Source organism: Manacus candei, unplaced genomic scaffold, assembly GCF_025592945.1.
Source record: "Manacus candei isolate 608988 ecotype Guabito, Panama unplaced genomic scaffold, ASM2559294v1 h1tg000077l, whole genome shotgun sequence".
Classification (NCBI taxonomy): Eukaryota; Metazoa; Chordata; class Aves; order Passeriformes; family Pipridae; genus Manacus; species Manacus candei.
This window is the reverse complement of record NW_026138125.1, coordinates 6615315-6642419: the sequence shown is the minus strand read 5'-3', so window position 1 is coordinate 6642419 and position 27105 is coordinate 6615315. Positions and strand designations below refer to the sequence as shown.

At 45.4% G+C, this 27105-nt stretch overlaps 2 protein-coding genes and 1 long non-coding RNA gene across 3 annotated transcripts in view; 1 reads left to right on the top strand and 2 right to left on the bottom strand.

Annotated features, from left to right (window-relative positions):
• KIF5C (kinesin family member 5C) overlaps positions 1-6792 on the bottom strand; it is a 72564-nt gene extending 65772 nt beyond the window's left edge. The window contains exon 1 of the mRNA XM_051810157.1: positions 6597-6792. Within this exon, the coding sequence (XP_051666117.1) occupies positions 6597-6722 (126 nt within the window). The 5' untranslated portion in view covers positions 6723-6792. The remainder of the gene's footprint in view (positions 1-6596) is intronic.
• LOC127481214 (uncharacterized) overlaps positions 1-27105 on the top strand; it is a 228311-nt gene that overhangs the window by 92876 nt on the left and 108330 nt on the right. The window lies entirely within an intron of this gene.
• EPC2 (enhancer of polycomb homolog 2) overlaps positions 12822-27105 on the bottom strand; it is a 39692-nt gene continuing 25408 nt past the window's right edge. The window contains exons 9-14 of the mRNA XM_051810158.1: positions 25878-26023; positions 25442-25785; positions 20518-20654; positions 18648-18807; positions 17232-17565; positions 12822-15527 (exon numbers count right to left, since the gene is read on the bottom strand). Of these exons, the coding sequence (XP_051666118.1) occupies positions 15455-15527; positions 17232-17565; positions 18648-18807; positions 20518-20654; positions 25442-25785; positions 25878-26023 (1194 nt within the window). The 3' untranslated portion in view covers positions 12822-15454. The remainder of the gene's footprint in view (positions 15528-17231; positions 17566-18647; positions 18808-20517; positions 20655-25441; positions 25786-25877; positions 26024-27105) is intronic.

Genomic DNA, 27105 nt, shown 5'->3' with positions numbered 1-27105 from the left:
ATAATACCAAGGGTGGCAGCAGTCAAGTTAAAAACTAAATTAAATCATCTTTCCTCCTCTGTTTTCCCCTCCCCCAACCCCAATCCTCAAAAAACTACCACAGGGGAAAAAAAATGTTAATATTAAAGACTTCAGAGTGGCATCTCATCCTTCCCTAAATCTGACTGTGCCAGGCTCAACAAACATTCACCAAATGAATCCAAGCCCCAGTCACTCCCTGGTGCATCCCAGGGGAAGGAACAACCACTGCCAGAAGCTGGAAAGAGGTTCTCCAGGAAGGAGAACCTTCTGGGCCCAAAAGGAGGTACCAGAGGGGAAAAGACAACACAGAGTGGCTTGAAACTACATTTTCCAGTTGTTTGACAGCCTATCTTGTTGAAATCCATCAGCTGTGTTTTAGGTTTCAAAGCTTTAAGTAGGAATCCGTGTTTTTGACAGGAGAGGTGAGGAGGATGAAGGTATTTTTTAGAGAAAAAACTGCCAAGTGGGATTAGGAAAAGGTAAAAAAAACAATGATGCCCCGAGAAAACACAAATGGGAAATCGCTTTGGTGAGAAAACAAGCTCTTTATTTTGAGTAAATCATCTTTCTAGCACCACCACCAGTAAATAGAAGCTGTTTTCACACCTGAGTTCACTGCTTTTTTAGAAAAGAGAAGACAATACACAAGTGCAGCACACATTGATCCCTGATGGATAATTTCCCCCCAGTTCAGCACTTCCAGACAAGCCTGAAAGAACATCCTTTCCAGAAGGAAAACAGCAGAGGATTCAGGAGGGAACCAAAGAGAACTCCCCCCAAACAACTCTGTTTGGGCTTTGGAGAAGCTCAAATGCCCTTATCAAGACAGGTTTTTTTCCACTGACTTACACTGTGGAAGTGTAATATTGTACATTTGCTTCTGTGCTTCATGGGAGTCTCGCTGTGCCAAGAAATAAATGCATTTCTTGATAATTAGCTCCAGAACTGTTTCGTTCTTTAGCCAACACACTGTAAAAACAGAACCAAGACACCCCTGTGCCAGTCACCTCAGCAATGTCCACCCTATCCCAGGATTTCAACCTTCTCCCAAGCTCCTGAAAGTGTATGTGAAGCACCTTAGGAAAATAACTCAGCTCCCTGAATGGCCACACCAGTTTTCAGGAGCAAATGAAAGTTTTTCCTGCAAGGCACAGAAAAGCCAGTGGAATCACCCTGTTCTTTCCCAAGTGAACAGCAACATGCCACGATCTACAGGCTCCTGCTTCTTCCTGAGGCACCTACTGAGAAAAATCACCCCCTCCAAAAAAAAAAAAAAACCACCAAAAACCAAAATACCAAGTGCCAGATCTGTCAGTCTTGTGCTGCTGCTGCTCTGGAAATGGTCTGACCTGAAAGCAGCATCGCCCAGAGCCATGGGGGGATGAGCACAGCACGTCCTGGCTCTGCTCAGCCAAGGCAGCAGCTTTGGGCAGGAAAATCTCGGGCTCTGGGAAGGTTTGAGACACTTCTGAAAGCAGCAGCAGCTCCCACAAAGGTGTTTGGCAGCTCTGGTGTCTTCAGACACCAGGATTCCACAGAAATGCCGTGCTCAGCTGTGCCAGGTGTTGTATCCCACACCAGCCCTTCACAAAAAAACTCACTCAGCCCTTGCTGGGAAAGAAGAGCTGGAAAACACACCAAAGATTCCGGGAGACAAAGCAGGGATCAGCTTCCCAGGCTAAGGGATCTGCTGGGAGAACAGCACTCTGTGTATCCCCTGACAGCTTTTACACCACGACAGAAGTCACATCTTCACATCTTCCATCCAGCAGGAGCTTTGATAAAAGGTATTTATAGATCCACCACGAACAAATCCTCCACAAGCAGAGGGGCTGTGCATTTTGTAGGAGAGATGGAAGCTTGGCTGTTGTCAAAAGCACCAGGAAAAAAGCCCACCAGCACAGGGTAGTTATTTTTTATTTTTTTTAACTAGCCATTTATCTATTATCACAGGGATAAATTTCTCTTTTTTAGGTCTGTCTTAACCCCAGAGTGACAACTGCTTGACAGCACTAGAGATCTCTGTACAGGAGGGATTTAAAAGCACATTAAGAACGTGCTTTTTATGAGCACAAACTCTGCTGACTTCACTGGCACATATGAAAGAAAAGCTAAAACATATCCAGGTATTTTAAGGATGGAAATAAGGGAGAATCTCTCCACAAGACATTCCAAAAGAAAAAGAAAAACCACAACCTTGCTCAGCTTCCACCCCACCCACTGCAAGGGAATCAGCCATCAATCTTTGTTTCCCTTTCTCTCACGGAATATTCTGAGTTGGGAGGGACCCACAAGGATCATCAAATCCACCTCTTAGCCCTGCACAGGAATTCCTTTCATGGAACATGACACTGCAGAACAGCAGTGACCAAGGCAGAGTATCAGGTGATGAGTCTGCTTGTTTGGTTTGAGGCACATTAGTTATTTATGTGGAATATTTCACGGGTGAGACAACAGAATTTCCCCCGTGAGAGTAAAGCTCAATCCTGGGGGATCCTCCCGCTGATCCGGCTCTCTGCTGGATTTCCCACGGGCAGGAGCCCATCGGGGTGGGCACTGGGGGGCTGGGAAAGGCTCTGCCTGTGCCTGACACCGGGATCTGCAGAGCTCAGCAGTTCCCGCTAAGCCGGGCTTTACACATTCCCTGCTTTACACATTCCCTGCTTTACACATTCCCTGCCACTGCAGCGCCCAAAGCAGCTGACAGCCACAATGAAGAGTCTTTTATCCCCTTCCTGGTAACAACACGAGCCTCCCGAGCTGCCTTTTGGATGTTCTCCTTCTTAACAGCCTGGAAAAATCACCCTGCACTCAAAGGAAGTGGTCGCTCCGGACTTAAAAAGAAAAAGGAAGGTGAAAACATCATCTCCTCACAACTAACTCCTAAATATTTTACAACAGGGCTGGAATTATTCTCTCCCATAAACATAAAGCAGAAAGCACCCTCCTGGGGAGAGCACCTGGGATTCTTTCCATGCTTCCTTTGCAGGTGCTCAGGACTGAAAGCCCTCGGAGGAACAGGGATGAACACAACAAAACCACGATGGATTATCCCCACTGCTCACTCCAGTAAACAGCTCCACGCTCTCCAACGAGCCCACGAGAAGGAAGGCAGCTAGGAAAATACATTTTTAGGTGTGTCAGCCAACACAATCAATCAGAGAGTCACCTTGAGGTTGCAGAGATAGAGATAAAATGAAGCTGCAGTCTGGGGACTCTGTTGGGCAGCCAAGCGCAAAGGAAAGGGCTGGATTTACCCCCCTCGCCTTTCCCTGCCCTGGTTAAAGGTGAGATCCATCTGAGAGGCTTTTTATAGCCTAAACTTTGAAGCAGAATCAAAACACAGAGGGTTCTGTCTGATTTAACCAAAGGAAAGCTGAAGGTGAGGCTTGTGATGTTCCACACTTGGCTGTGTCACGAGAGCAAAGCACACGGGGGTGGGATGGATGGAAGGGGCCAGGACATAAAACACGGGGTCAAATCCCAACTCCAAAGGGGGTGACATTGCCCTGGGAATTCCCTGAGGAGGGGCTCTGACCCCCACAACCCCAGGCATCACAGAGATGCAGTTTTAGTCACGGCCTGAAAGGCAAACTCACGCCTAAGTGGTTAAACTCCCTCCACTGCTGCTCGTTTTCAGAAACATCCCCCAGTCTGATTTCAGAAATATCATCCAACCTTCAGTTTTTTTTTTGCTGGCAAATCTGCTCATGGCCCCAGGGAAGTATAATGGGAGATGACAGTGGGAAGTTCAGGAAAAAAAAAAAAGAAAAAAAAAAGAAAAAAAAGGCATTTTCCCCACAATTGTTTGCTGGGAAGAAGTACATTTATTCAGGTTTACTAGTCAGGGGAAAAAAAAAAAGATGTTTCCTTTAAATCATTTCTATTTTATTTTTTTCTTAGGTGGTGACACAATTCCTCTGGGAGGGGTTGGTGGTTTGGTTTGGGTTCTTTTAAATTTCAACAGAACCCTTTTCTTTCCAACATACGAATCAAAAATAAAAGCTGCATTGCAGTGTTTTCAAGTGCTATAGTAAAACACAAAAAAAAGAAGTGTTTGGTTCTGGTTTGTTTGTACTTTATATAACATTTCTAAGAGGTTTTGAAGTCTAAACCCCTGCTTTTCTAAGAGGAGGTTACTCTGGTAGTGCTTTCCACCAGAATCAGGATTCCTTCCCCTGCCAGGCATTATTTGTTGGAGGGAAGCAGCTCCTTAAAACCAGTAAATGAGAATTACAAGTAGCATTTCCTACTCATGCTGCAGTGGAATCCACTGGGGATCAAGTTACACCAAAGCCCAACGAGCTCAGTGCTGCAAATAAAGAGGACAAAGAATACAGAGAGAGATTTTCATGTTCACTTACACCTACAAACCTCCAAGGATCCCCCCCGAGCCCCAGCTGGTTGGTTCCTCTCTCTCTCTGGAAAGCAGAATCTGGATTTGAGGACATATTGCACTGGTGGAGGTGATTAAAATGTGCACCTAAAACCTTGCCCCGGGAAAGAAACTCTAAGCCTCTGATTTCCAAGATAGCAAAAATAACCCCCTCAAACCTGCCAACCTGAATATATATATTAAAAAAATATTTATATCAATAAATGCACGTGCTTTGCTTGTTTCTCTCTATTTGTTTTTAAACTTCAGTGGTAGGAAATTAACAGTTGCTGTTATTTTTCCCTTTTACCTTTACCGAAGGAATTCTCTCCTGTCAGCAAGAAACAAAAAACCTCTTCCAGAGCATCTTAGTTACTGTTTTCTACAGACAACAGATACTTTATGGAAAAAGATACATTATAAGCGGGAAAAGAGAATTCCAAACTCCATTTCTCTTAAAAACACAGCCCCTGCTAAAGGATTTACAGTAGATGTATTTTAATCTGGTTTTAATATGTCTGAGGGTTTATTTGTTTAAGGGGGGGAGGGGAATTTGCTGACCTTTGTTTTTTTTTTAAACACCCAAATGACCGTGCTACAGTTACGTTTTCATTCCTGATATTTGCTGGCCAAATCCAGCCCTCCCCTGCTGACCAAGATTGATAACCAATTTGATTATTCTATTGTTAACAGGCTGCTGGGGGTGGTACAGCTTTAACCTTCAAAGAAAGACAATTAATTTGGCTACGGGGGGAACATTTCTATAAATTACATAAAAAAATAAGAAAACAAGGTAATAACCGTTTATGTCCTGGATCGACTCATTTTTCCCTTGCAACTGTTCTGCAACTTTCACGAGAGGAGTTTCTCACAAACTCAAGGTTTTAAGAAGAATTTTAACAAATCTTGCACTGACAATTACTTTTAAGACCTCTTTACCGTTGTCTGGTGTGGAACACGTTACTGGTTTAACCACGGAGGACCAATACGTGAAATAAAGCACCAAGCACAAGGCAAAGCAAAAATCCGAGTTCAGGCACCCGGTGCTGTCCGTGCCCCCCCTCCAAAACCAGCACCGGCAGGTTCCCGAGATCAACCCCTCCCAGGGACCCGTTTTTGGGGGGCTCCAGCCGCGGGGAGGGAAAGGGAAGCGCTGATGAATCAGCCCCGGGGAAGGAGCCACATCCCGCACCCTTTGTTCCCTCTGTTCCCTCTAAATGAACCCTCGGGAACACGCGAGCCCCTGCAGAGCGCGGGGAGGGCGCTGCGGGCAGAGGGACCCTCGAGATTGGGGCCATTGGATCCTTTCAGACGCGGTGACAAAACTTGGGTCGCGTCCCCCCCTGGGATGATCGGCGGGGACCCGCCAGCACCGCCCGCTCGGGGATGCGCTGCGGCCACGGAGCGCTCCCGCAGCCGCGGGAATGGGCATCCAAGGATGGGGGTGCCGGGGATCTGCATCCCAAGGATGAGGATTTCGGGGATCCCTGGGATGAGGGTGCCGGCCATGGGGGTCCCAGGGATGAAAAATCCAGGGATGAGCATCCCAGGGATGGGGGTGTGGGGGGTGACGGTCCCGGGGGTGAGGGTCCTGGCCATGGGGGTGCCGGGGATGAGGACGCCGGGACGAGCATCCAGAGGATGGGGGTGGCAGGGATGAGGACCCCGGGGATGGGGACCCCGGGGATGGGAACCCCGGGGATGAGTATCCCGGGGATGGGAGTCGCGGAGGTGAGGACCCCGGGGCTGAGGGTCCCGGGGCTGGGGTAACTCCGCCGCCGGCGCTGCCGCAGGGGCGCGGCGGAGCGCGGGGGCCGCCCCAGCCGAGCATGCCCAGTGCCCGGCATGACATCAGCGCCCGAGCCCGCCGAGCCCCCGCGCCCCCGGCCCTGCCCGGAGACCCCCGGGGGAACCCGGACCTCTCACCGGGTGGGCGGGGGGCAGCCCCGCCGGGGGGCCGCGGGGAGCGCATCCATCCTTCCAACGCCCCCCCCACCCATCCGCCGCAGCGGGAACAATGGCCGGGGTGGGGGGGACACACGGCGGAGGGGGGGATGTTGGGGGGTCCCCCGCGGGCGGTGGGACGGCGGGGAGCGATGCCGCGTCCCCGGCGGGGGATGGCGATGCTCGCGCCGCCCGCGCGCGGGAGGGATGCGGGAGGAGGAGGAGAAGAAGAAGGAGGAGGATGCGGCAGACTCACCCCGATGACCACGGTCTCGTCGCCCTTGAATTTGGGGATGAATTTGTCGCCGCGGAGGATCTCGGCCTCGTTGAGGGGCCGGAAGCGGCACATCACCTTGATGCTGCACTCGGCGGGGTCCGCCATGGCCGGGCAGCAGCGGCAGCGCCGGGCTGGGGCCGCCGGACGGGCGGGGCCGGGCGGGGCCGGGGCGCCGAGAGCCGCTCACAGCCCCCACAGCCCCTCTCGCAGCCCCTCTGGCAGCCCGCGGACCCGCCCCGGACCGGCCCCGCACCGGCCGCGGCTGCGCGGGGACACGGGGGCGGTGCGGGGACCGCGGCGTCCGCCCCTCGGCATCGCAGGGATGCGGGATCGCCGGAGGGGGGGGATGCTGGGAGCCGAAAGATCATCCTGTTCTCTTCCCAGGGACACCTTCCGCTAGACCAGGTTGATCCAATCCCCGTCCAACGTGGCCTTGGACATCTCCAAGGGCAGCCACAGCTTCTCTAGGAAACCTATTCCAGTGTCTCACCATCCCCACAGGGAAGAATATCTTCCATATATCTACACTAGATTTCTTCTCTTTCAGTTGAACCCATCGCTCCTTGTCCTATCACTCCAGTTCCTGATGAAGAGTCCCTCTCCAGCTTCCTTCAGATACTGGACGGTGCTGTGGGGTCTCCACACAACCTTGTCCTCTCCAGGCTGAACAGCCCCAACTTTCTCAGCCTGTCTCCATATGGGAAGTGCTCCAGGCCCCTCATCAACTCTGTGGTTCTGCTCTGGACTTGCTGCAACAGACTCCCCTCAGCATCCTTCCCACTCAGACCCCACTTAGTGGCCCCCAACTCAGAGCCCCACTCAGCACCTTTCCCCCTCAGATTCCCCTCCTCAGAGCTCCCCTCAGAATTTCTCTGAGTTCTTCCCTGAGATCCCTTTGTCTCAAACCAAAGACAAGGCTGGCTGGCCAGCAAACCAAAAATCTGAGCTCAGGCACCAGGTGCTGTCCATGTACCCCCACCCAAACCAGCACCAGCAGGTTCCTGAGCCCAACCCCTCCCAGAGACCAACCTTGGGATTGTCTTCTCTTTTCCTTAAAACACAAGATTAGCCATGTGTGTGACACTCACAATGTAACTGTTCAATCACAATCATCCAGCTACAGCTACTGATTAACTACAACAACAACAACAAAAATTGCAGGGTTTGACTCGAATCTCGAGGGGCTCAAATCTTGGATTACACTTGGATTACAAATCTGCTCTCTGTGGGAAAATCTTAAAGGGACAAGGAGGGAGGACAGAGCTGTGCTTTGCCTCTGGCACAAGCTGGATCTCTAACCAGGTTATTTATTCCTGGAATACATTATGTACACATATCACATCACTGCTGTGGGAAGAAGCAGAAGCAATGGTACCTCGGGGTGACGCTTGGACCTCGTTCAATTGCCAGGAAGTTTGGTCACGACGCAGTCGGTGAATCAGCATCTGGGAAAAACAGATGGAGGGGCTGGAGGCTGTTCCTACACATCAGGGGTGCTGTCCTTCTGCTCCTCCTCCAACAATGCTCCTTCTTTACCTGCTAAAAGCACCTGCAACACTTTGCCCTCCTGTCCCCACCCCTGTGCCCAGACTCCTTTATTTCACTGCATTCATGTGATTTGAAGGGTCTGGACCACAGGAAATCTCCTCCTCCTCCTCCTCCTCTTCCATCATTTTCTCCCTAGAAGAAGCTGGACCACTAAAGAAGGTTCCAACCACCACTGATGACTTCTGGACATGACCCAGGCTTCAGCAATTCCTAAAACTCGGGTTTCTTCCCTAGTCCCAGTTTAACTCAATTAGCCTCAGCCCTACAATTAAAGTGATGGTGGACAGTCCTCCAGCATTTTGATGGAAATCTCCCTTTTTTCCAGCTCCAGTGGTTGTCCTCATTACCTGAGGTAGATGTGAGGAGCTCCAGAGGCTCTCACACCCCTCTTGAAAGCAATTACATCGAGGAGAGTTAGCAATGTGCAGCATGTGATAAGACATTATTATATAATGAGATTTATTCCCGTGGATTACCAATTATCCCTTTTATTTCTCTTATGTTTCAAGCTTTTACCCTGAATAGCAAATTCTGTTAGTCATGACAAGCAGGGGCTTAGTCATAAAAGACAACCCTTTGGATGAATTAATCCTTATTTTCCTCCATTATCCAGAGCTCATTTTGGAGCAAGATAGGCAAAAAAATCTATTTTCCTGTTCGAGCAGGTATAATCTGCAATCAGAATTCAAAGGGCCATCTTTTCTGAGCAGTTTTGGCACAAACAATGTGACATTGTCTGTGGTGCAGACAATACCTCATTGTCACTGAGCTGCTATTTTTACTACTTATTACCAGCTTAGGTTAAGCAGCCTAGTAGGAACAGGAGTTTTCAGCCAGACTCGGGAGTGATCAGCTCCTCCTGGGGTTTGGGAGCTCCTTCCAGGCTGGGCTGGGTGCCTGAAGCTGTGATGTGGAGTTTGTTGGGAAACTGCTTTACATAAAGCATGAAGAGACACAAAACCAGTCAGATGTCACTGCTGTCACCTTAATTACTCCCTTTCACTTCTGAACCCATGTCATTTTTCAGTCGTTCACTTCACAAGAAACACCACTGTGGCTGTGTTTCATTGAGCTTTCTTGCACCAGAACACAAGAGGATTTTCTTCCTACCAGTACCACAAAAGCAAAAGCCAGAGAACCTCGATGTCACCTCATTTTCCTGCTTTCCCAGCAAGTCCTCCAGCTGTAATTCCACAGTTTAGCTCACCCTGGCAGACCAGATATGGTTTGAGAGCGAGCTCTGATTTTTTTCCTGAAGAAATTCTCAGGCTGAGCCAACCTCAGCTGGGACGGTTCAAATAGCACAAGATGTCAGAGCTTCCCAAAAGGAACAACGAATTCATTGGGATCATAAGAGAACAAGATACCAGGATAACAAGGTGTTAAGGCTGCAGGAAAACCAAGGGGGGGACAGGTGACAGTCCTGAAGGACACCAGAAGGTGGATTGTGATAGGGGTGATTCCACAGAAATAAAGGAACTGGGCATTTCAGAAAGGGGAAAAAACAATTTCCCATGTGCAGAGCTCAAAGAACTTTGTTTCCTTTCATTGCTTCTGGGCTCCAGGAACGGGCTTTGGAGTTGGGAAGGAGCTTCAGGAGAAAAAAAGGAACACCAAGGTTGAATTTCTGCTGTGTTTAACAGTTCAGTGCTGGCCAGGGGTGTAATTTGTCAGCAGGGAAAGCGGCTTTAATGCAGATCCCATTGATCCTGGAGCCTCAGCAGTGGCCTGAGAGAGGGAATCTGATGAAATGCCTGTGCCAGCAAGTGCTGAGATGTCTGTGGGTAAAGGGGCAGGAAAGCATTTCTCCCCAGAGGGTTGGGATCCCCACGACAAAAAGCAGTTTTAAGTGTCTCAAGTAGTTAATGCCCCACAGACACCAGAAGACACCTTAGAGTGCACCAGGGAACACGTTTGCTAAGCCAGGACATGAAAGGGTTTAGCAGGAATAAAAATAAATAAGCAAATAAATAAAACAGGCAAAAAAACGAGCTAAAAAGTCCTGAGAAGGCAGTTAGGAGGGAGTGAGGTACAGGAACATCCAGTGTGCATCCCCAGGGATCACCAAAGGCACGGAGGCACATCCACAGCTCAGGAGGGACACTGGGGAACAAGAACATTTGAGCCAGGCAAGGGCAAAATGCAACAGCAAAACGTTGCACAACTGACCCTCTCAGTCCCCCAGGATGGTTATCCCACACACAACATCCCTCTGATCCCACAGGGAAGGATTTCTTTGGGGACTGGGGCCGTGGGGGTTCCTTTCTCACACCTCCACGGAAGGTCAGGGGTGGGAATGGAGCACTGGCACTCCAAAGATACTCCAGGAGAAAAGTGTTTGGCAGGGAGTTTAAGAGCAGAATTGCTTCTGATTTGCAAAACACTTCCTGTAAAATATATCTAAGTTTCATAAGCACACACATAAATCTCAATCTTCATATAAATTATTCACGTTATACAGTCATCTATATCATGTTAACCTACCTATAAAAATGCGTTTACTAAAAATAAATAAATAGATTTTTTTTTTTTTTTACTGCTTTGTAAAACAGCAAAGCCTTTTAGTTGCTTATATTCAACACTCAAAACATTTTTCCAAGTTGCCATCTTTTTATTTGGGTTACTCAATAAATCACCCAAATTAAAGGATGGGAACTCGGGGGGGGAATTTATAATTTATATATTTATATATATTTATATATATATAATATATAATATATATATTATATATTATAAATGATATATTTAAATTATAGGAAGTTACGAAGCAACCATAAAAACGCCAGCTGAAAAAAAGAAAAAGCACTAAAAGCCACTAAAAAATCCACAATCCCGAGCCACAAAGCGTCCCTGGAGCTGCAGAAAGAGTTAAAGAGCATCGCAGGCAGCTGATGCCATCTTCTGGTGTCACTTACAGCGCCGGGGATTTAAACCCACCGGGACCAGTCCAGTCAGATCATCATCAGGAAGGGAGGGGGGACACGATGCTATTTTAAGGAGCACATTTATCCCCAGGGCAGGGCTCAGTGAAGTGACATTAATTGGGGCAGGGTCAGCCAAGCGTTAAGAGCCGCGGTGGGAAGTGAGCACCAGGCTGCCACCAATTCCCAGCCAGCTGCCACCAGCCCGGCCCCCGGGGGGGGATTTGGGCACGTGGGGATCCTTGGCAGCTTCTGCTCTGTTCAAAATCAGCCCCGAGTGCTCCCGAGGTTTGGGGAGTGCAGCTGTGAGATGTGCCTTGGCCACTGGATCGGCTTCTGCTCCATTAGCTCTGCTGGCCTGGGGAGAGCCCACAGCTGACAGGCACAGCTCATTCCTGCTGACATTCCTTGTCAGGGTATGATCCCACACGGATGGTCAGTCCTGTACTCCCACCAGACAGAAAGTTTCAGGCTGAGATGGCTGTTGTGTTGCAGGTTTTCTGTTATCTGCCACGGATCTACCTGAATTATTGCCTCCCTCCTTCCTTTGCTCCTTGCTCTGATCCTTCTACATCATCCTCCCTGGGCAATTCCACTTGGACTGGAGTTAAACCAGGGTGCAATGGACTGAAGCCAAACTGGACTAAAGACATTTTACTATTCTTAGTCACAGAAATAATCATAACTTCACAAAGTTATGAGGCTGGGAGGGTGGTGAGGCCCTGGCCCAGGTTGCCCAGAGAAGCTGTGGCTGCCCCTGGATCCCTGGAAGTGTCCAAGGCCAGGCTGGACAGAGCTTGGAGCAACCTGGGCTGGTGGGAGGTGTCCCTGCCCATGGCAGGGGGTGGGACAAGATGAGTTGTAAAGTCTCTTCTAACCCAAACCCTTCTGAGATTCAGTGATTCCCAAACAATCCCTGTGACAGGCACAAGGAGAGGCTCTTGGCACATCCACAGGGCTGGACAAAGCTGCTGAGGAGTGGCCACAGCCCAGGAAGGACTTCACTGTTACTCCCTTTCAGTTTTCAGGTTTCCTATTCCAGATATATTACTTTGCCTTTTTTTCTTTAAGCTGTATTTACTGGGTGACAATCCAGACTGATTAAATGGGGCTAAATTGAACTTGCATGGGTGCTCTTCCTTAATTTCATGAGATTACATCATTAAAAAATGAGAAGCACGTGCAGATGCATTTAGAGATACAGTGGGTGCACTTCATGAAGGTCATTCTCCACCCTTCTAAGAGTAAGTCTGAATATTGCAAACCCTAAAAGTAGAACAAACATGGAAGTGAGATTTGAAACTGTTTCTCTGAAGTCAAACCCAGGAAGCCTGTTGGGATGACAACTGAACACACACCAAAACTCCAGTCGGTCTGTAATTAAATTGATAAACCTAATTAGAAACAGAACCATCATTTCCTAGTACCTGACGTTTAAGGGAAACTGTGCACATGAACATGGACTCCAGTATAAACTGCTGTAGACAAACTAAGTAAGAATTAACAATCTTACCTGAATGACATTCAAATGACAGAACAAAAATCACTATTCAAATCCTCTTCAAATAAGAATTAAAAATGAGTGTTATCCTAAACACACAGAGTAAAACAGCACAAAACCAACTCAGTGGCATTCCCTGCTGTTCAGTGGGATCAGGACAAAGCAGAGTTTCTAGCCATACTCCCTTTCCTTTCTCTTTTTCTTCTTTTTTAGGAAGATTTCCATGAGCTACAGCATTATCCATCACTCCCCTTCTCTTGCACTTGAGGCACACGATTAACTGCCAGAAATTCTAAGGATGACAATTCCAGCTCTGCTTTACTAATCCTTTAAATGAACCCCATTCCACATCTGGCACTTACCATCAGAGCCTTGGGAGTTCGTGGGATCCTTCTCTCCACCTCCCATTTTCTCAGAATCCATTAAAAGTTCGAAGCTCCAGCTAAAGGATTTTTAAAGTAATTAGATGAGGATTAGACTACCCCAAGTCTGAGACAGGCAGCAATCTGAGACATCTTCAGTCCAATTTTCCCTGAAAATGATCCATGTCTGTAGTGAGAGTCCACAGCTTTCAATCTGCAGAAGAAATTACTTCCCATTTTCATTAAGCCTCCAAAGGGTTTTGGGGATGGTGTGAAGCAGGGTTATTTCTATATAATCGAAGAGAATAACTTATTTCTTTTTCAGGCTTAGATTTTCAGTAATTCTTTCAGAGAAAATTCATTTATACTTTAGACCATGTGGGTCAGTCATTCCCAGGAATGAGCCCAGCTCTGCAGGAAGGCTCAGACACACCTGGAAAGATCACAGAGCAGTTTTTTAGGGAAAGCCCAGAGCAGTGAATAAACACCTTTGCACAGGTGCCCCCCTTGTGCTGACACCCCAAAGGCTGCCACCACACCTCACCTGACCAAGGCAGGTCATGGGTCCTTCTGACTGCTCTCAACAGGTTTAATCTGTTCTCACCTCTCCTTGGAGACATCAGACTGAATAAAAAAATAAAGGCTCAGTGAAGCAAAAAAAACAGTTAATTTTAGACATCTGAGTTTCTGACGAGCTCCTGGTATTTAAAGCTCTGCAAAGTGTTTTCAGCTGCCAGAAATTTCAACTTCCACAACGCAAGACAAAGCAGGCTGAAACACAACTTGGGTTAAAAATAGCTCTTTATATGTAGCTGAGAAGAAAAACACACTGACTGCATGACATCAAGGCAGGCAAAGCATATCTTGAGTTTCTCAGGAGGGTGGGTCTGGACTAGACAACCTCAAAGATTCTGTGATTTGTAAGAAATATTAGAAACATTATCCAAATGTGGAGAATCCAACAGTCAAACGATTCACCCCAAGTTTCTCTGGAAGAAGAAGAAACTCTCATTCACTCCATTCCCAGGTCTCAGATCCCAACCTCCAGCCCCATCCCTCCCCTTCCACAGACAGGGAATAACCTGGAACCTTCTGGAAACCAGTGCATATGCAGTGCTGCAAACCACACCGAGAGCCCCTTTAACAAACCCCTCAAAACTCCCAGGTGTCACTGCCTGCACCCTGTGAAAGAACCACATGTGCACCATGGCCAGGTTTTGATATGTATTTTTTATTTCCCTGCAGTTTTCACTTATCAAGAACAAGTAACAGGGAAAGTTGTCTGAACTAGTGCATAAACAAACATTCGGAAACACCACTACACGTATCTAATTTACAAGAACCGTATAAAAAAAGTCACTAAAACACTACACTACGAAGGTGTCCAACGCTTACAGTCAGACTTTTTCCAACCCGTTACTTGCCTTGTAGCCACAGGAAAACTCTCCAAAATTGAAAAGACAATCTTGCCACGACCCTCCCCCTCCCCTTTCCACTCCCACCCCCCCCCTCCCCGCCCCACCCACCACCTGGGATGGCTCGATATCTAGACATCCAATAATGAAATTATTGCAATGATATATAATGCAATACATACCTGGTAAAATATCCTTTAATGTGGGGTGTGGTACAGTTGGAAAGCCGGTTAAAATACGCAGAGTCTTCGGATAAAATGTCATCAAGGTGAAAATTTTGCTCAGATCTGCACAGTTTCACGTGTGCCAGATGCATAATTTTCCTACTCAGTTCTCTGTGGTATTTTTTTTTTTTCCTCTCTCTCTCTCTCCCTCTCTCCCTCTCCTGTGTAATTATTTTTTATAAACTGGTATTATAAATAGAAATATACATTCAAAATATATGGAAAAGTGAGTTACTACATTAAATTTGCATGTATCGATCCATCCCTTTCCCCTGCACAGTAATAGAAAATACTATTTTGCCTTGAACTTCATATTTGACAGTGAAATGCCACTAAAGTATTTACCAAAAAGTCCATCTAGTCAAATTGTGAAACAAAATGAACCAAGTGAAAACTTTACATTTCCTTTAGAAAAAAATTACAAGAATTTTGTTTCCTAGCTATGAATCTTTAACTTTTTTTTTTTAGACACAAAGTTGCATTTATTTGTACAAGATACAAAATGTAAACATGGCAAAATAAATAGTTTAAACAAGTGATGCAGGATCCCATGTCATGCTCATGATCCCATTAAAGAATTATTTTTTTAATCCATTCAGTTGCAAATTCAAGTGCAAAAGCATGATGATGAATATCTACTATTCAAGTAACAGAAATAATATTGATGATACAAATAAACTATTTTACAAGGTAGTGATTTTCCCAAATTTTACAAAATTTACATTATATATCGACTTAATACACGATATAATCCGAGTCCATTTAGGTCTGTCTGAGTTCTCTGTGATCCACAGAGTGCTGTGGTTTGCATTCAGGTGGAATTAAATGACCACCCCAGGGGCACAGGTGGAGACACTGGGGGGAGGTTATGTCACTTCCATGGCTACTGTGGTCTCTGCTATGCCGTTCAAGCCCAGGCGTTCTGGCTCGTGGTTCTCCCTGCAAGGGAACAGAATTCCAGGGTTACAGCCAGAAAATGAGGATTCCCTCAGTTTGAATCGTTTCTTTCCTCTCCTGTGTGTTTCTTTCTGGAGCAGGGAGAAGCTTTAACACACGCACTGCAAACGTGATTTAAAAGGAAATACTGGCTTTCAACACAGCTGCTGTTACCCCACTGACAGTGCACCCCTCCTACAAGATCAGTGCATTTAAGTGTCAACTACCAGCCTAAATGATGGATAAGAGCACTAAATAGTACTAAAAAGTCTCCTGAAGAAACAAAGTCAAGATATACCAGGAAAACTCAGCATCAGTTTCTCTGTCAGTGAACAAAGTGTTATAATTCCCCCTCGAGTGCAAGAAATCTTAATTTTTTTTCTAATCATTTACTAAGACCCATTTTTTCCTTTTCCAGTTCATAGACAAATGTGGCTTTGTTTCTTTAAATAGCAGAGACTTGAAACAAACCCCAAGTACTCCCATTTTCAGACAACTTGGCCAACTGCAAGCTCCTGCTACTGCTATGAAACATCTTCTCAGTATCCTAAAATAACAGTGCTGCTGTTCAGTGAGAATAAACATCTCTTGAAGGTCTTTTCCAACCTAAACAATTCTATGATTCTGTGATTTTATCTCTCTATGTAAGATGCAGTTTTCTGGTTTATGTTACATAAATACATAACACACATATCCATATATTTAGATAAAAAAGGTATGTGCCAGCCTGTATCTTACAAAATGGGTTCCCAAAGTTATGGAGAGAATGTGTGCAGAGTTTGACAGAATCTACATGGAAGTGCTGCACGAGAAGGCACAAATTAAAATGGCTAAAACTGCCATTAAAGTGGTCATTTCAGACACAGTAAAAGTTAACCAAAACTACTGATGCCTAAAACCAGTGCTAATTATTTGGGGGGTTAATCTGCCTAATGAGCTCTTGTGGTTTGGCCACACTGGAGGTGCTGAGGGTGTTCTGGGAAGTCTCTTGGGGGGGAAACAATGTTCTCTAGTGCAGTTGGGCATGGAGAGAACACAATCTCAAGCTGCACCAAGGGCAGTTCAGGTGGGACATCAGGAGGAATTTCTTCGTGGAAAGGGTTGTCAAGTGTTGGAACCCAGGGAGGTTTGGAGTCCCCATCCCTGAAGGTGTTCAGGGAAGGACTGGATGTGGCACTCAGTACTCTGGGCTGGGTGGCAATGGGGGGGATCAAGCACAGGGTGGATCCATGGGCTGGAAGAGAGGACACAGCCTCAAAGCTGCACCAGGGGAGGTTCAGGTTGGACAGCAGGAGCAATTTCTCCATGGAAAGGGTTGTCAGGCACTGGAACCCAAGGAGGTTTGGAGTCCCCATCCCTGAAGGTGTCCAAGGAAGGACTGGCCTGGTACTCAGTGCTCTGGGCTGGGGGACAAGGTGGGATTGAGCACAGGATGGACTCCATGGGCTGGAAGAGAGGACACAGCCTCAAAGCTGCACCAGGGGAGGTTCAGGTTGGACAACAGGAGCAATTTCTTCAGGGAAAGGGTTGTCAAGCACTGAAACTGCCCAGGGAGGTGGTGAAATCACCACCCCTGGAGGTGTCCAATGAACGACAGGACATGGCAGAGGGTGGACTGGGAGGCCTTTTCCAACCTCAGCGCCTCAGTGATTCCACGTGACTCAAGCAGCACAACCACAGCAGACCCGCCCACGTGCCCCTGCTCACCTTGCTATACTGCTGATGGCACTGCTGGGGGTCACCTTTGGCACTCTGTCCATGCTGGCAGCGACTGTGGCGAGTTTTAAGGCGGTGGGGGACGGCGCCGACGTCCGCGTGTTGATGTGCACGTTGACGGGGGACACGACGCTGACGTTGTTGAGGTGCACCGTGCTGGGCAGGCACGAATTGTTCATGGGCACAGCCTGGGGGCTGCTCGTGCACAGCGCTGGGATTAAGTGGTTTGTGGTGCTGTGGCCAACTGTCCTTACCAGCTGCACGGTGGAGATCCCTGGGCTGGATGATAAAGCCATGTTGGTGGAGTACAAGGTTCTGGAGGTTCCTGTTACGACAGAAACGTTGTTTATTAAACCAGGTGATGCTGTGAGTATGTCTGTCCCTGGGATAGTGCAAGAATCCTGATTTCACAGTCACAAAATTTAGCTCTGGTGCCTAATCTTACAGCCCTCAAAGCACTGCCCTCTTGGATACAATCTCAGAGAATTACACACAGATGTCTCTCTCTCTCTCCCCCTTTCCTGGAGCTGTTCCAGTATATTGATTTTATTCAGTCGTGTTTTTTCTCCCTCTATTCATTTCATATTATCATTAACCCAGCCTGGCAGAAGGTCTATAAAACTAATCACTTCATTAGCTGCTAAAACAACAAATTACTCTAAAAGCCTTTTCTTTGTGCTGGCAGCCCAATGTCGAATCACATTTGCCTCTTGGCTACGTGGCCACGGCACCAGCACAACCAGGAGGAGGGGTGGGAGGAAGGCACTGAATGCCAATGCCTACACTTCTGCCCCTGAATTTGGGAAGAATCCTAAATGCAGTGAAACCCAAAACTTACAGTGAAGTCAAAAGAATTACCAGTAGCAGCTGGTTAGTAGGTTTTTGGCTGAACATCTGAGATAATGACCAAATAATTTATCAACTTGGCCATTTCCTTCTCAAAGTGCTTCATGTTTAAGCAACTGATTTATTTTTTCATTACACATTCACACTGGTTTTAAGGTGTTGTCACACTTTTGATGGTAACAGATTATTAAAAGACAAACCAAGGGAAAAATACCCAATGCTCCTCCAATGTAAAAGAGCATTTGGTAGCTTTATATCCATATTAACAACAGATGTTGGACAAGGCTCTCTGGATTGGTGGGATTCTTGGGGCAGTCCTGTGCAGGGCAAGGAGTTGGACTTGGATGATCTTTGTGAGTCCCTCCCAGCTCAGGATATTCTGTGATTCTGTGACACATGTCACTGCCCAAGAGTATTTCAGAGAATGCTACTTAAAACTATCACAATTAATATATTTGATTTTTTATTTATTAAATCAGCAATAAGATCAGTTGATAAGCAAGAACATTGATAAGCTGACATTCTTGGCTCATACTAGACAGGAGTTTTAAGCATCATCACCTGAAGGCTGGACAACACCATTGATATTGTTGTGGCTGGTGTTGGGTTCCTTGGTGCCCTCGCTGCGGCCGGGGGCAGGAGCACTGACCACTGCAGAGGCAGCAAAGTGGGCACTGGCTGAATCCAGGGTTTTGGACATACAGTCAGAGGTGCTGGAGCCCTGGGAGGGAAAAAAAAAAGAGGGGAAAAAAGTGGTTTTCATAATTACCTAAGTACAAAATGAAACAGTGTTAGGATTGCTCCAGTGCACAAATACCACCATGTAAATACAGACTTGTTCTACAGGTAACCTACTGCACTGAAACATGGAATATTTCTGTGTCACAAGACTGATGGGGAGCTGAACATCAGTGTCCAAAGGAGTGCTGGGCAAGTCCTGCCCAATCCAGCCACTCAGTGGCAAGAGCAGTTCTCAGCACAACAGAGCACTTGTCATGTGCTCCTCAGCCTGGAGGAGAGAAAGCTCTGGGGAGAGCTGAGAGCCCCTTCCAGGGCCTAAAGGGGCTCCAGGAGAGCTGGAGAGGGACTGGGGACAAGGCATGGAGGGACAGGACACAGGGAATGGCTTCCCACTGCCAGAGGGCAGGGAGAGATGGGATTTTGGGAAGGAATTGCTGGCTGGGAGGGTGGGGAGGCCCTGGCCCAGGTTGGGCAGAGAAGCTGTGGCTGCCCCTGGATCCCTGGAAGTGTCCAAGGCCAGGCTGGACAGGGCTTGGAGCAACCTGGGCTAGTGGAAGGTGTCCCTGCCCATGGCAGGGGGTGGAAAGAGATAATCTTTCAGGTCTCTTCCAACCCAAACCATTCTGGGATTCCATGGAAGTCTTTGAGAAGTTTCCTTTAAGATGATGACTATGCCTTAAGCTTCTCAAATCTCCTTTCTCTCCTGTCTCCAGGCAGCAAACACTCTGCAAGTGCAAACCTAAAGGATGTTTAGTATTTCAGGTCCATCCACTCTCATGGAGTGATTTTGTACCACAGCAGTTTGTGCCCTGCTCATTCTGCAATCACACATTATCCATCAGCCCAGTTTCTCTGAAACAACACCAAGTACTGGAAAGCCTTACCATTCTTACTGGAAAGAAGGTTAATTCTGCCATTGCAATTTATATTAACTTAAGAAATTACTTTGCACAGAAGCTTAGAGTGTTTTAAAGATCCAAAATTCATTCCTTTTGTTTAAATATTCTGGCATCATCTCCTTACACTTAAAAAATGTCCTCTGCCAACACAGAATCCCTGATTAACTGAAGTAGAAAACACTGAGGGGAAGGAACAAACAGCACAAGCAATTAAGATATTAAATGCTCAAAGTAAAAGTAATAGACAACAGCAACAGCTTTTGTATTTTTTTGGTAAGGAAGTAACAGAGAACTAAGCATACCTGAAAATCTTTCCTCCTTTGCAAGGTATTACAGAGGAAAAATGGGATTCTTTTAGAAGACAGAATATGCAAATATGTGAAGCTCTGTTTTTCCTCTCAGAGGTACCAATTTGGAGGACTCACTGAACATCTGCTCATAATAGAACCTTACCATAATAGAACATTACCTCATCAGGTAATTTTATTAAAGGAGTCTCTTCAGAGCTGTTACACAAAGGGAGGTAAAATCAGTGAAAGTAGTAAGACTTAAAAGCACACTGGTGTTTCTACACTTGGGGATGCAGGGCACACATGAAACTATGAAGTCTCAACTTCTAAAATGCAACCATGATATACAACTTATAAAAAAATAAAACCTGACTAAAAATATTCAACATTCACTCTAAAATGTAATACCATTACCGGGCTGTTACATTTAGTTTGCACAAGAGATGAACACAGTAAGCAAACAGGAATTAGCAGCATGTGAGGACATTTTGGGAGCAGTACCTGTGCTTTAGGATGTGCCTGCTGGGAGGAATGCTGGGACTGCTGTTTCTGCTGCAGCTGAGCCAGCTGTTGCCTCTGCATTTGCACCAACTGCTGTTGGTGTGTCTGGAACTGCTCCTCTGTGATACCCCCTGTTACTACAGGAAAGAAAGGGGAGCAGAGTTACACAGCCCTGCACAAAGCAAACACATCTGAAAGGCAGCAGTGCAGCTATTTTGGACAACAAGTGCTCAAAGACAACATACATTGTGTCAGATGCTTCCAAAGATCTTCCTATATTCTTATGTAAAAGAGAGGTCAAGCTACATTTGTTTGTTTGTTGTGTTCCTACAGTAAATCAATTTAGAACAAAAGAACTCGGAGCTTTTGTTGCTTTTAAGCAGTTTTTCTCTTTGGTGGTTTTCTCTCCAGTAGCTTTAGGCAAAAGCTTAGAGAAAATATTTTCCTGCCTTTCAGAAAACAAGCACTGGCCTAAAAATCAGGGCTGAGGATGAAGTATCCTGGGCTGAGCTGGGCATCTGCTCTCCCAGGCAGCACTGGAGTTTATTCCTGTCCAAATTCCTCTCCTACAGTCCCTTATTGTCCCTTTCTCTGACACCAGAGTGCACCTGCAGGGAAACACAAGCCTGGCACTGGAGGACACCAAAATTCTGAGATTTAAACAGTCTGGGCAGTTCTAGACGAGCCCTCACCTGAAAGGACTATTCACCCATCTGGCAATTCCAGTGTGACCTCCCTCTTTCCCACCTTTCCTGAAGGATCTGCTCCTGTTTCACCTGAACAGGATTTCCTCTGCCAATGATTTTTTTAAATGGAGTAAGAGTTTAGGAGTGACATAAGTTAGTTCTGATGAAAAGCAGGTTAATGCCACCCCAGTAAGTCTCATGCTCCCAACACATGAAGGGAGAATGAAGTTGGAAAAGCTGTTTTTAACATTCTCCCCCTAAGAATTGCAGACTTGGTAAAATGAAAATACTGCCAAGTGTTTCATATTAAAACCTGAGTTTTGTGCATATGATGCCAACCTAAGAACTGAGCTCTCTCAGGAGGAAGTAAAGAGAGAATTCACTTCTCAGAGATTCCCATGAATACATTTCAACAGTTTATCCTGAACCTTGTTTTTCCAAGACTGAAGTTGCCCTGCACTCAAACACCTGGATTGTGCAATATCCTCTTATCAAGAGACATTGGGTTAACATTAAAATATGGAGTGCTCCACCTTTCAGGGCCTGGCTCTACCATTTACTACTTTTAGTATTTGCAGTTGTCCTGAAGTTCCATTCAGAAAAAGTACCAGAATCAGGACTGTGACTGCTTAGAAATTGGTACTGAAACTTCTCCTCTACTGCTGCATTATTAAACCAGCTCTCAACCATGTTACTTAGAAAGACCTAGAGTTACTCCTCTTGGACTGCAGGGATATTACAAATTCCAACCTGATCTAAGCCCAAATTTATTTTGCATTTAGCTTTACTTTGTTCCTCCTGCAGATTCTATGACTACAAGCATTCAACTCAAAGTTCAGTCAGCTCACCCTGCTAAGTTCCCTTACCCCAGTCTCCTAAAATGTGTGGTATTACTGAAGGTAACAGGGCCAAGAACAGCATTATGGAATATTACACATATATATATATTTCTATTTTAAAGCTCTGAGGTAACAAATTCCAGATGATGCCTTTTGTTTTATTAAAAAAAACCCATTTCAGAACAAAGTTTTATATTCTATGTTTATAATCTCCCTTCCTTCCCAGTTTGACAGAGGCCATGAAATCATTAAACACTCTGCTCCAAGGTGCAGGGGAGGTGACTCCAGCCCTGCAATAATCCCTTACTCTGCCTTTACGTGTTTGGATTTTGTTCCCTCCCCCAGGTATTTCCTCAGTGGTCACACTGAACTCAGCTGTTCCCCTTGTTAGAAACCAGCAGATGTTCATTAGCACATTTAAGATCATTTGGCTTCTGCCAAATCAAACAACTGAAGGGTCCTAGAGAGGAAAAAAAAGCAAACTTTTCCCCATCCCAAGGCAGCCTTTAAGGTCAGAGTGAAGTGCAAGGGCTCTGCTGAGCATCTATTTTACCACAGGATGGAAATACTGCACCACCACAGGGTAAAAAAAAGGCACTGGCAAATTAAGTCTTCCTCCTTGACAGCTCTGGGTCACATTTTTATGTCACTTCTCTCAGGATTTGAAGCCTTTAATCAAAGATCATCTGACAGGCTGCCCCGAAAGTGGCATTTTATTAATTACTTCTACACGGTGTTTAATGCTGGGGAAAAAAAAAAATACCTCTAAAAGGTAAAAGTTTGTTCCATAAGCAAAATCCTTCAGCTGGGAATAGCTGTCCTCTGTATCCAGGGACGTGGTTTTCCCACTTGCAGTTCTTATGACATGAGCAAGAGTTAATTAGCTCAAAAAATTGGTTTTTTATTCATGCACTGATCAGGCACTTGGAAGAAAAGACTGGTCACACATTTTTAATATTAGTCTCTGTTTCTACAGTGCATTGGAGGAAATACCAGAGGAAGAGTTGCTTAATTAATACAGGGAAAAATAAAATGCAGAGGTGATTTTAAATATTCTTGTGCAGCAAAAGCCAAAGCAACTCTTAAGTCTTCTCTAAAATAAAAACATAAAAAAAAAAAAATAAAAGTAATCAGTTTTAGTACTGCCACTGTTTCCTCTGGAGGCAGCTTTATGCTCACAGGTAAATGTGCTATAAAATCAACTGATTTCAGCAAAGAGAATGAATTCAATAGATGCAGTGACAGTACTGTGCTCATTTAATGCACAACCAGACTCTGAGCAGCCCTTTTCAAATGTATTCACTATTTACTAGTGAGAAAATCCAACACTGTGCCTCTTGCTGGTTCAGTCATTTGGGGAACAATTCTGTTGTCTGCTGGGTCTGATCCTGCACCAGAATTACAGGATCTGGTTTGTAACTTAAATCTGGGATGAAAAAGGTCTTCCACAGCCATAAATTTCCCTGCATAATGTACTTCAGCTGCTGAGGGACCTCTGTTCTCAATGTATTCCCCAATGATTTTTAAAATTATAACACAAGTTTATTACTATTCCTGCCCAAAGTGGCTCAGACTCCTCAGATTTTGGCTTTAGGCATTTTTGAGCTGTTTCTCTGCAGCCTTTCCCACCATTCCAATGTGGATTTCTCCATCCTTTCCTTGAGTTCTCTTTCCCAAGCAGTGCCAATCCTGCAGCACACAACTGCTGGCCCACATGAGTGTATTATTTCACACATCTCTTCAACCTTTTTCCTTCACAGATCACCTTCCATCCCAAAACATTCTCCTCAATTTTGGGCAGACTCCACCCAGAGCAGAATTCAAAGTGTTACATCCAGCTAATCCTTCAGTAGTTGACTCATATTTATTATATTATCACGAAAAAAAAAAAAAACAGAAAAAAAATTAATCAGCTTAACCTGGATCTTTCCAAGCACCTTCCCATCCCTTGGTGCTGTCCCACTTTACTCCTGCAAACAGGAATCTTGCAGCATTGCTCATTCTTGTTACATAAGGAGCTAAACCCTTGTTGTTCCTTGCAGTCCATGCTTCACAGCCTTAACTCTTATTTTCTGCACTTGTTTTAACCAGACATCTCTTGATAATTATTAATCCCATCACACACAACTGCCTCCTTCTGCTACAGGTGGAATATTCTCCAGCCCTCTGTGCTCTTTCAAAAAGAATAATTATATCAAATAAAGCCATAGCACATTGTATGTGTTCTTTTCATGCAGCAGAAATATTCCTGTGCAAATCTTTTCACAACAGGAAGGTTACAAGGACTAACCTGAGAAGATATAAAAGTATCAGGCTGGAATAAATATTCTCTGCTTGGGTTTCAATTTGCACACAGGAATTCTAGAGGTATGTTATTGATGATTAAAAACCCATTCCTGCAACTGAGTGTGAAAGAGATGGACCATTCCACAACTACAGGGAGTTAATCATGGAATTCAGTCAGCCTATTATATTGTTTAATTATCCTGGTTTACAATACCTAATTCTGTATATGATCAGAGCAGGGAAATACTCAGGTGCTTGCTGATGCTTGGTAGGAGATCTCTTTTGGCTTATCTCCAGTTGTTCAGCTTTTTAAAGAATCATCTGATTATGATTCTTTTATGATTATAAAGAAGTGACAATGCTAAAACTTGAGCAATTACAACTCTAGCATATAGAGCAAGTGATGCAAAGGCTATTTAATTCAAGCTTAAAACAATTTTTTCCTTTGGAAACTTTTATTCCAGCTTCAGTGCTGCCACACCCAGATCACCAACAACAGGTCTACAAGCATTTGGAAATGTGTATATTTTATATTCTTGTGAAGACACAATGAGAAACTTTTTTATCATTTTTTTTTTAACATGAGAATGTGTCTTGCTCTTCTGGAGCTGCCAGGTCACAAAGTCTGCACTGGCTGGGAGAGCTGGACATGACATTTAAGGGAAAAGACAATTTCCCAAACTTAATCAGTGGCTGATGATTAGCTGAAAATCAGAGAAGGTGCATCACTGGATGCTTCCAGTGTCAGCATTTTGCTGTTTTCAGACCAAGGGCTTTTCTTTAGCACTCATAAAGAAAATTCTTCTGTCTTTAAACACAGTCAGACCAATTAGAGTCATGAAGACTCAATTACACTTCAGCAATTCTTGATACAAGCAGAATCCCTCTGAATAACGTGTTTGAATCCAGCACTTCACCAAATGCTACTGGAACTGATGAAATAAAAGCAGGAGGAAGAGGGAAATTTCTGTATATTCCAAGAAACACAAAATAATTAGTTATTTTAATCTGTGATTCAGATACACACCGGTGCTCACGTTAGCAGTCCAGTCACAGGTAAAACCACCCAAATTCAGTATTTTAGGCTCCAGAAGAATTCAAATCCTTGCCTACCTGATATGCCATTCTTGCTGGTGTTCAGTAAAGCTACAGATGCTGCAGAGACTCTTTTGTTATTCACAGTCTGCCCTGGTTTCCTTGAGGTACATTCTTCGCTATCGCTGTCCTGGAGATTGAGTAGCCTGGGCTGGAAACACTGCAGTCGACATGATCTGATATTGCTTAGGATTTCAGGGAGGGACAGTCTGTTTTCACAAGGTTTATTGGAAGCATTGGTCCGTGAGAAATTAGAAGAAAAGTCTAAAGTCTGGGAAGAGCTTGAAAAACTGTTCAGCATTTCCGGGTCAATCTGCCTCAAGACAGGATCGTGCTCTGTGGATATTCGGTCCATTATAACCCTGAGGGAAGAGGGTGGGAAAAACCATCAGTTGGATTGTCTCTTTTTAATACTCTGAAGGGGCATGAAGAGTTAAAAGCAACACAGCTGTACCTTCCACCCCTGCCAATCCTTCTCCTTGCAAATCCTATGCATCTCCTTGGAATTGTCAGGGTTGTAAGGCAATGCCTGAACCTCAGTTTGTCCAATTCTGCCAATTCGGGGTTTTCGGACGAAGAATTAGTTTGGTCCAAACGAGGCTGCAAGGAAAAAAAAACAGAAAAGGCAATTTTACACTCACTCAGAGAGTGTGGTTTGGTTGGGGCACTCCTGGTTGAAGATGCCCACGGAACTATCACTTCATTAATATGCTCAGATTTCTTTTTAAAATCATGAATTCATTAAGCCCTCACCGGCCATAAAATGAGACATCACAAACAAAATACAGAAGGAGCCCAAATTAATTCATTCTGCCAAGCAGCACATAAACCCATCCCACTGGCCCAGCACCTGCAGTCTGACACTGGCTCCTTTGGGAATTCAGCACAGGATGTAAAACACAGGGAGGGTGGGCAGGCCCTGGCACAGGTTGCCCAGAGAAGCTGTGGCTGCCCCTGGATCCCTGGAAGTGTCCAAGGCCAAGTTGGATGGGGCTTGGAGCAACCTGGGCTAGTGGGAGGTGTCCCTGCCCATGGCAGGGATGGGATGAGATGATTTTAATGTCCCTTCCAGCCCAAACCATTGTGGGATTCTCTGATTCCACCTTTACAAGCAGAAACGCTCTGTGCTGTCTCAAATGACAGGTTAGTAATACACATTATCAATTTCTGTGATCAGCTTAAATGCAGGGCTGTAGAGCCAATCAATTTAGGTTGAGTGAACCCAAACTCAAATGGCTTTGGTAGTTTAAAAGGACAAACTAACTAAAAAAACTAACATCTGGGCTGTTAAATAACCTGCTTCTAACAGCAATGGAAAACTAACAGAAAAGAATGAAAATACAAGCTTTCAGTCACCTCAACTTCTTTTGGCAGAGGAGTTAAGGCTAAGGGAAAAGAGAAAGCAGGATAAATTCTAAGAGGAAAGCTCCAGCTGACCCTCTGGAACCAGAAATGAAGATGTTCTTGCAATTGTAACCTCATGGTTTTCAACATATTTACAGTTTGCATTGATTTCAAAACAAAATTTTGACTTAAATATGGCAAATATGTGCAACAGATGAAACCCCTCTGCTACATTGGCAGACTCAATGTCCTGGCAGGATCCCTCAGCAGGTCTCAGAACTGGGACAACTGGGATCTAACTCTAATGAGCTCTATGAGCTGGGAAGAAAGGATGTGCT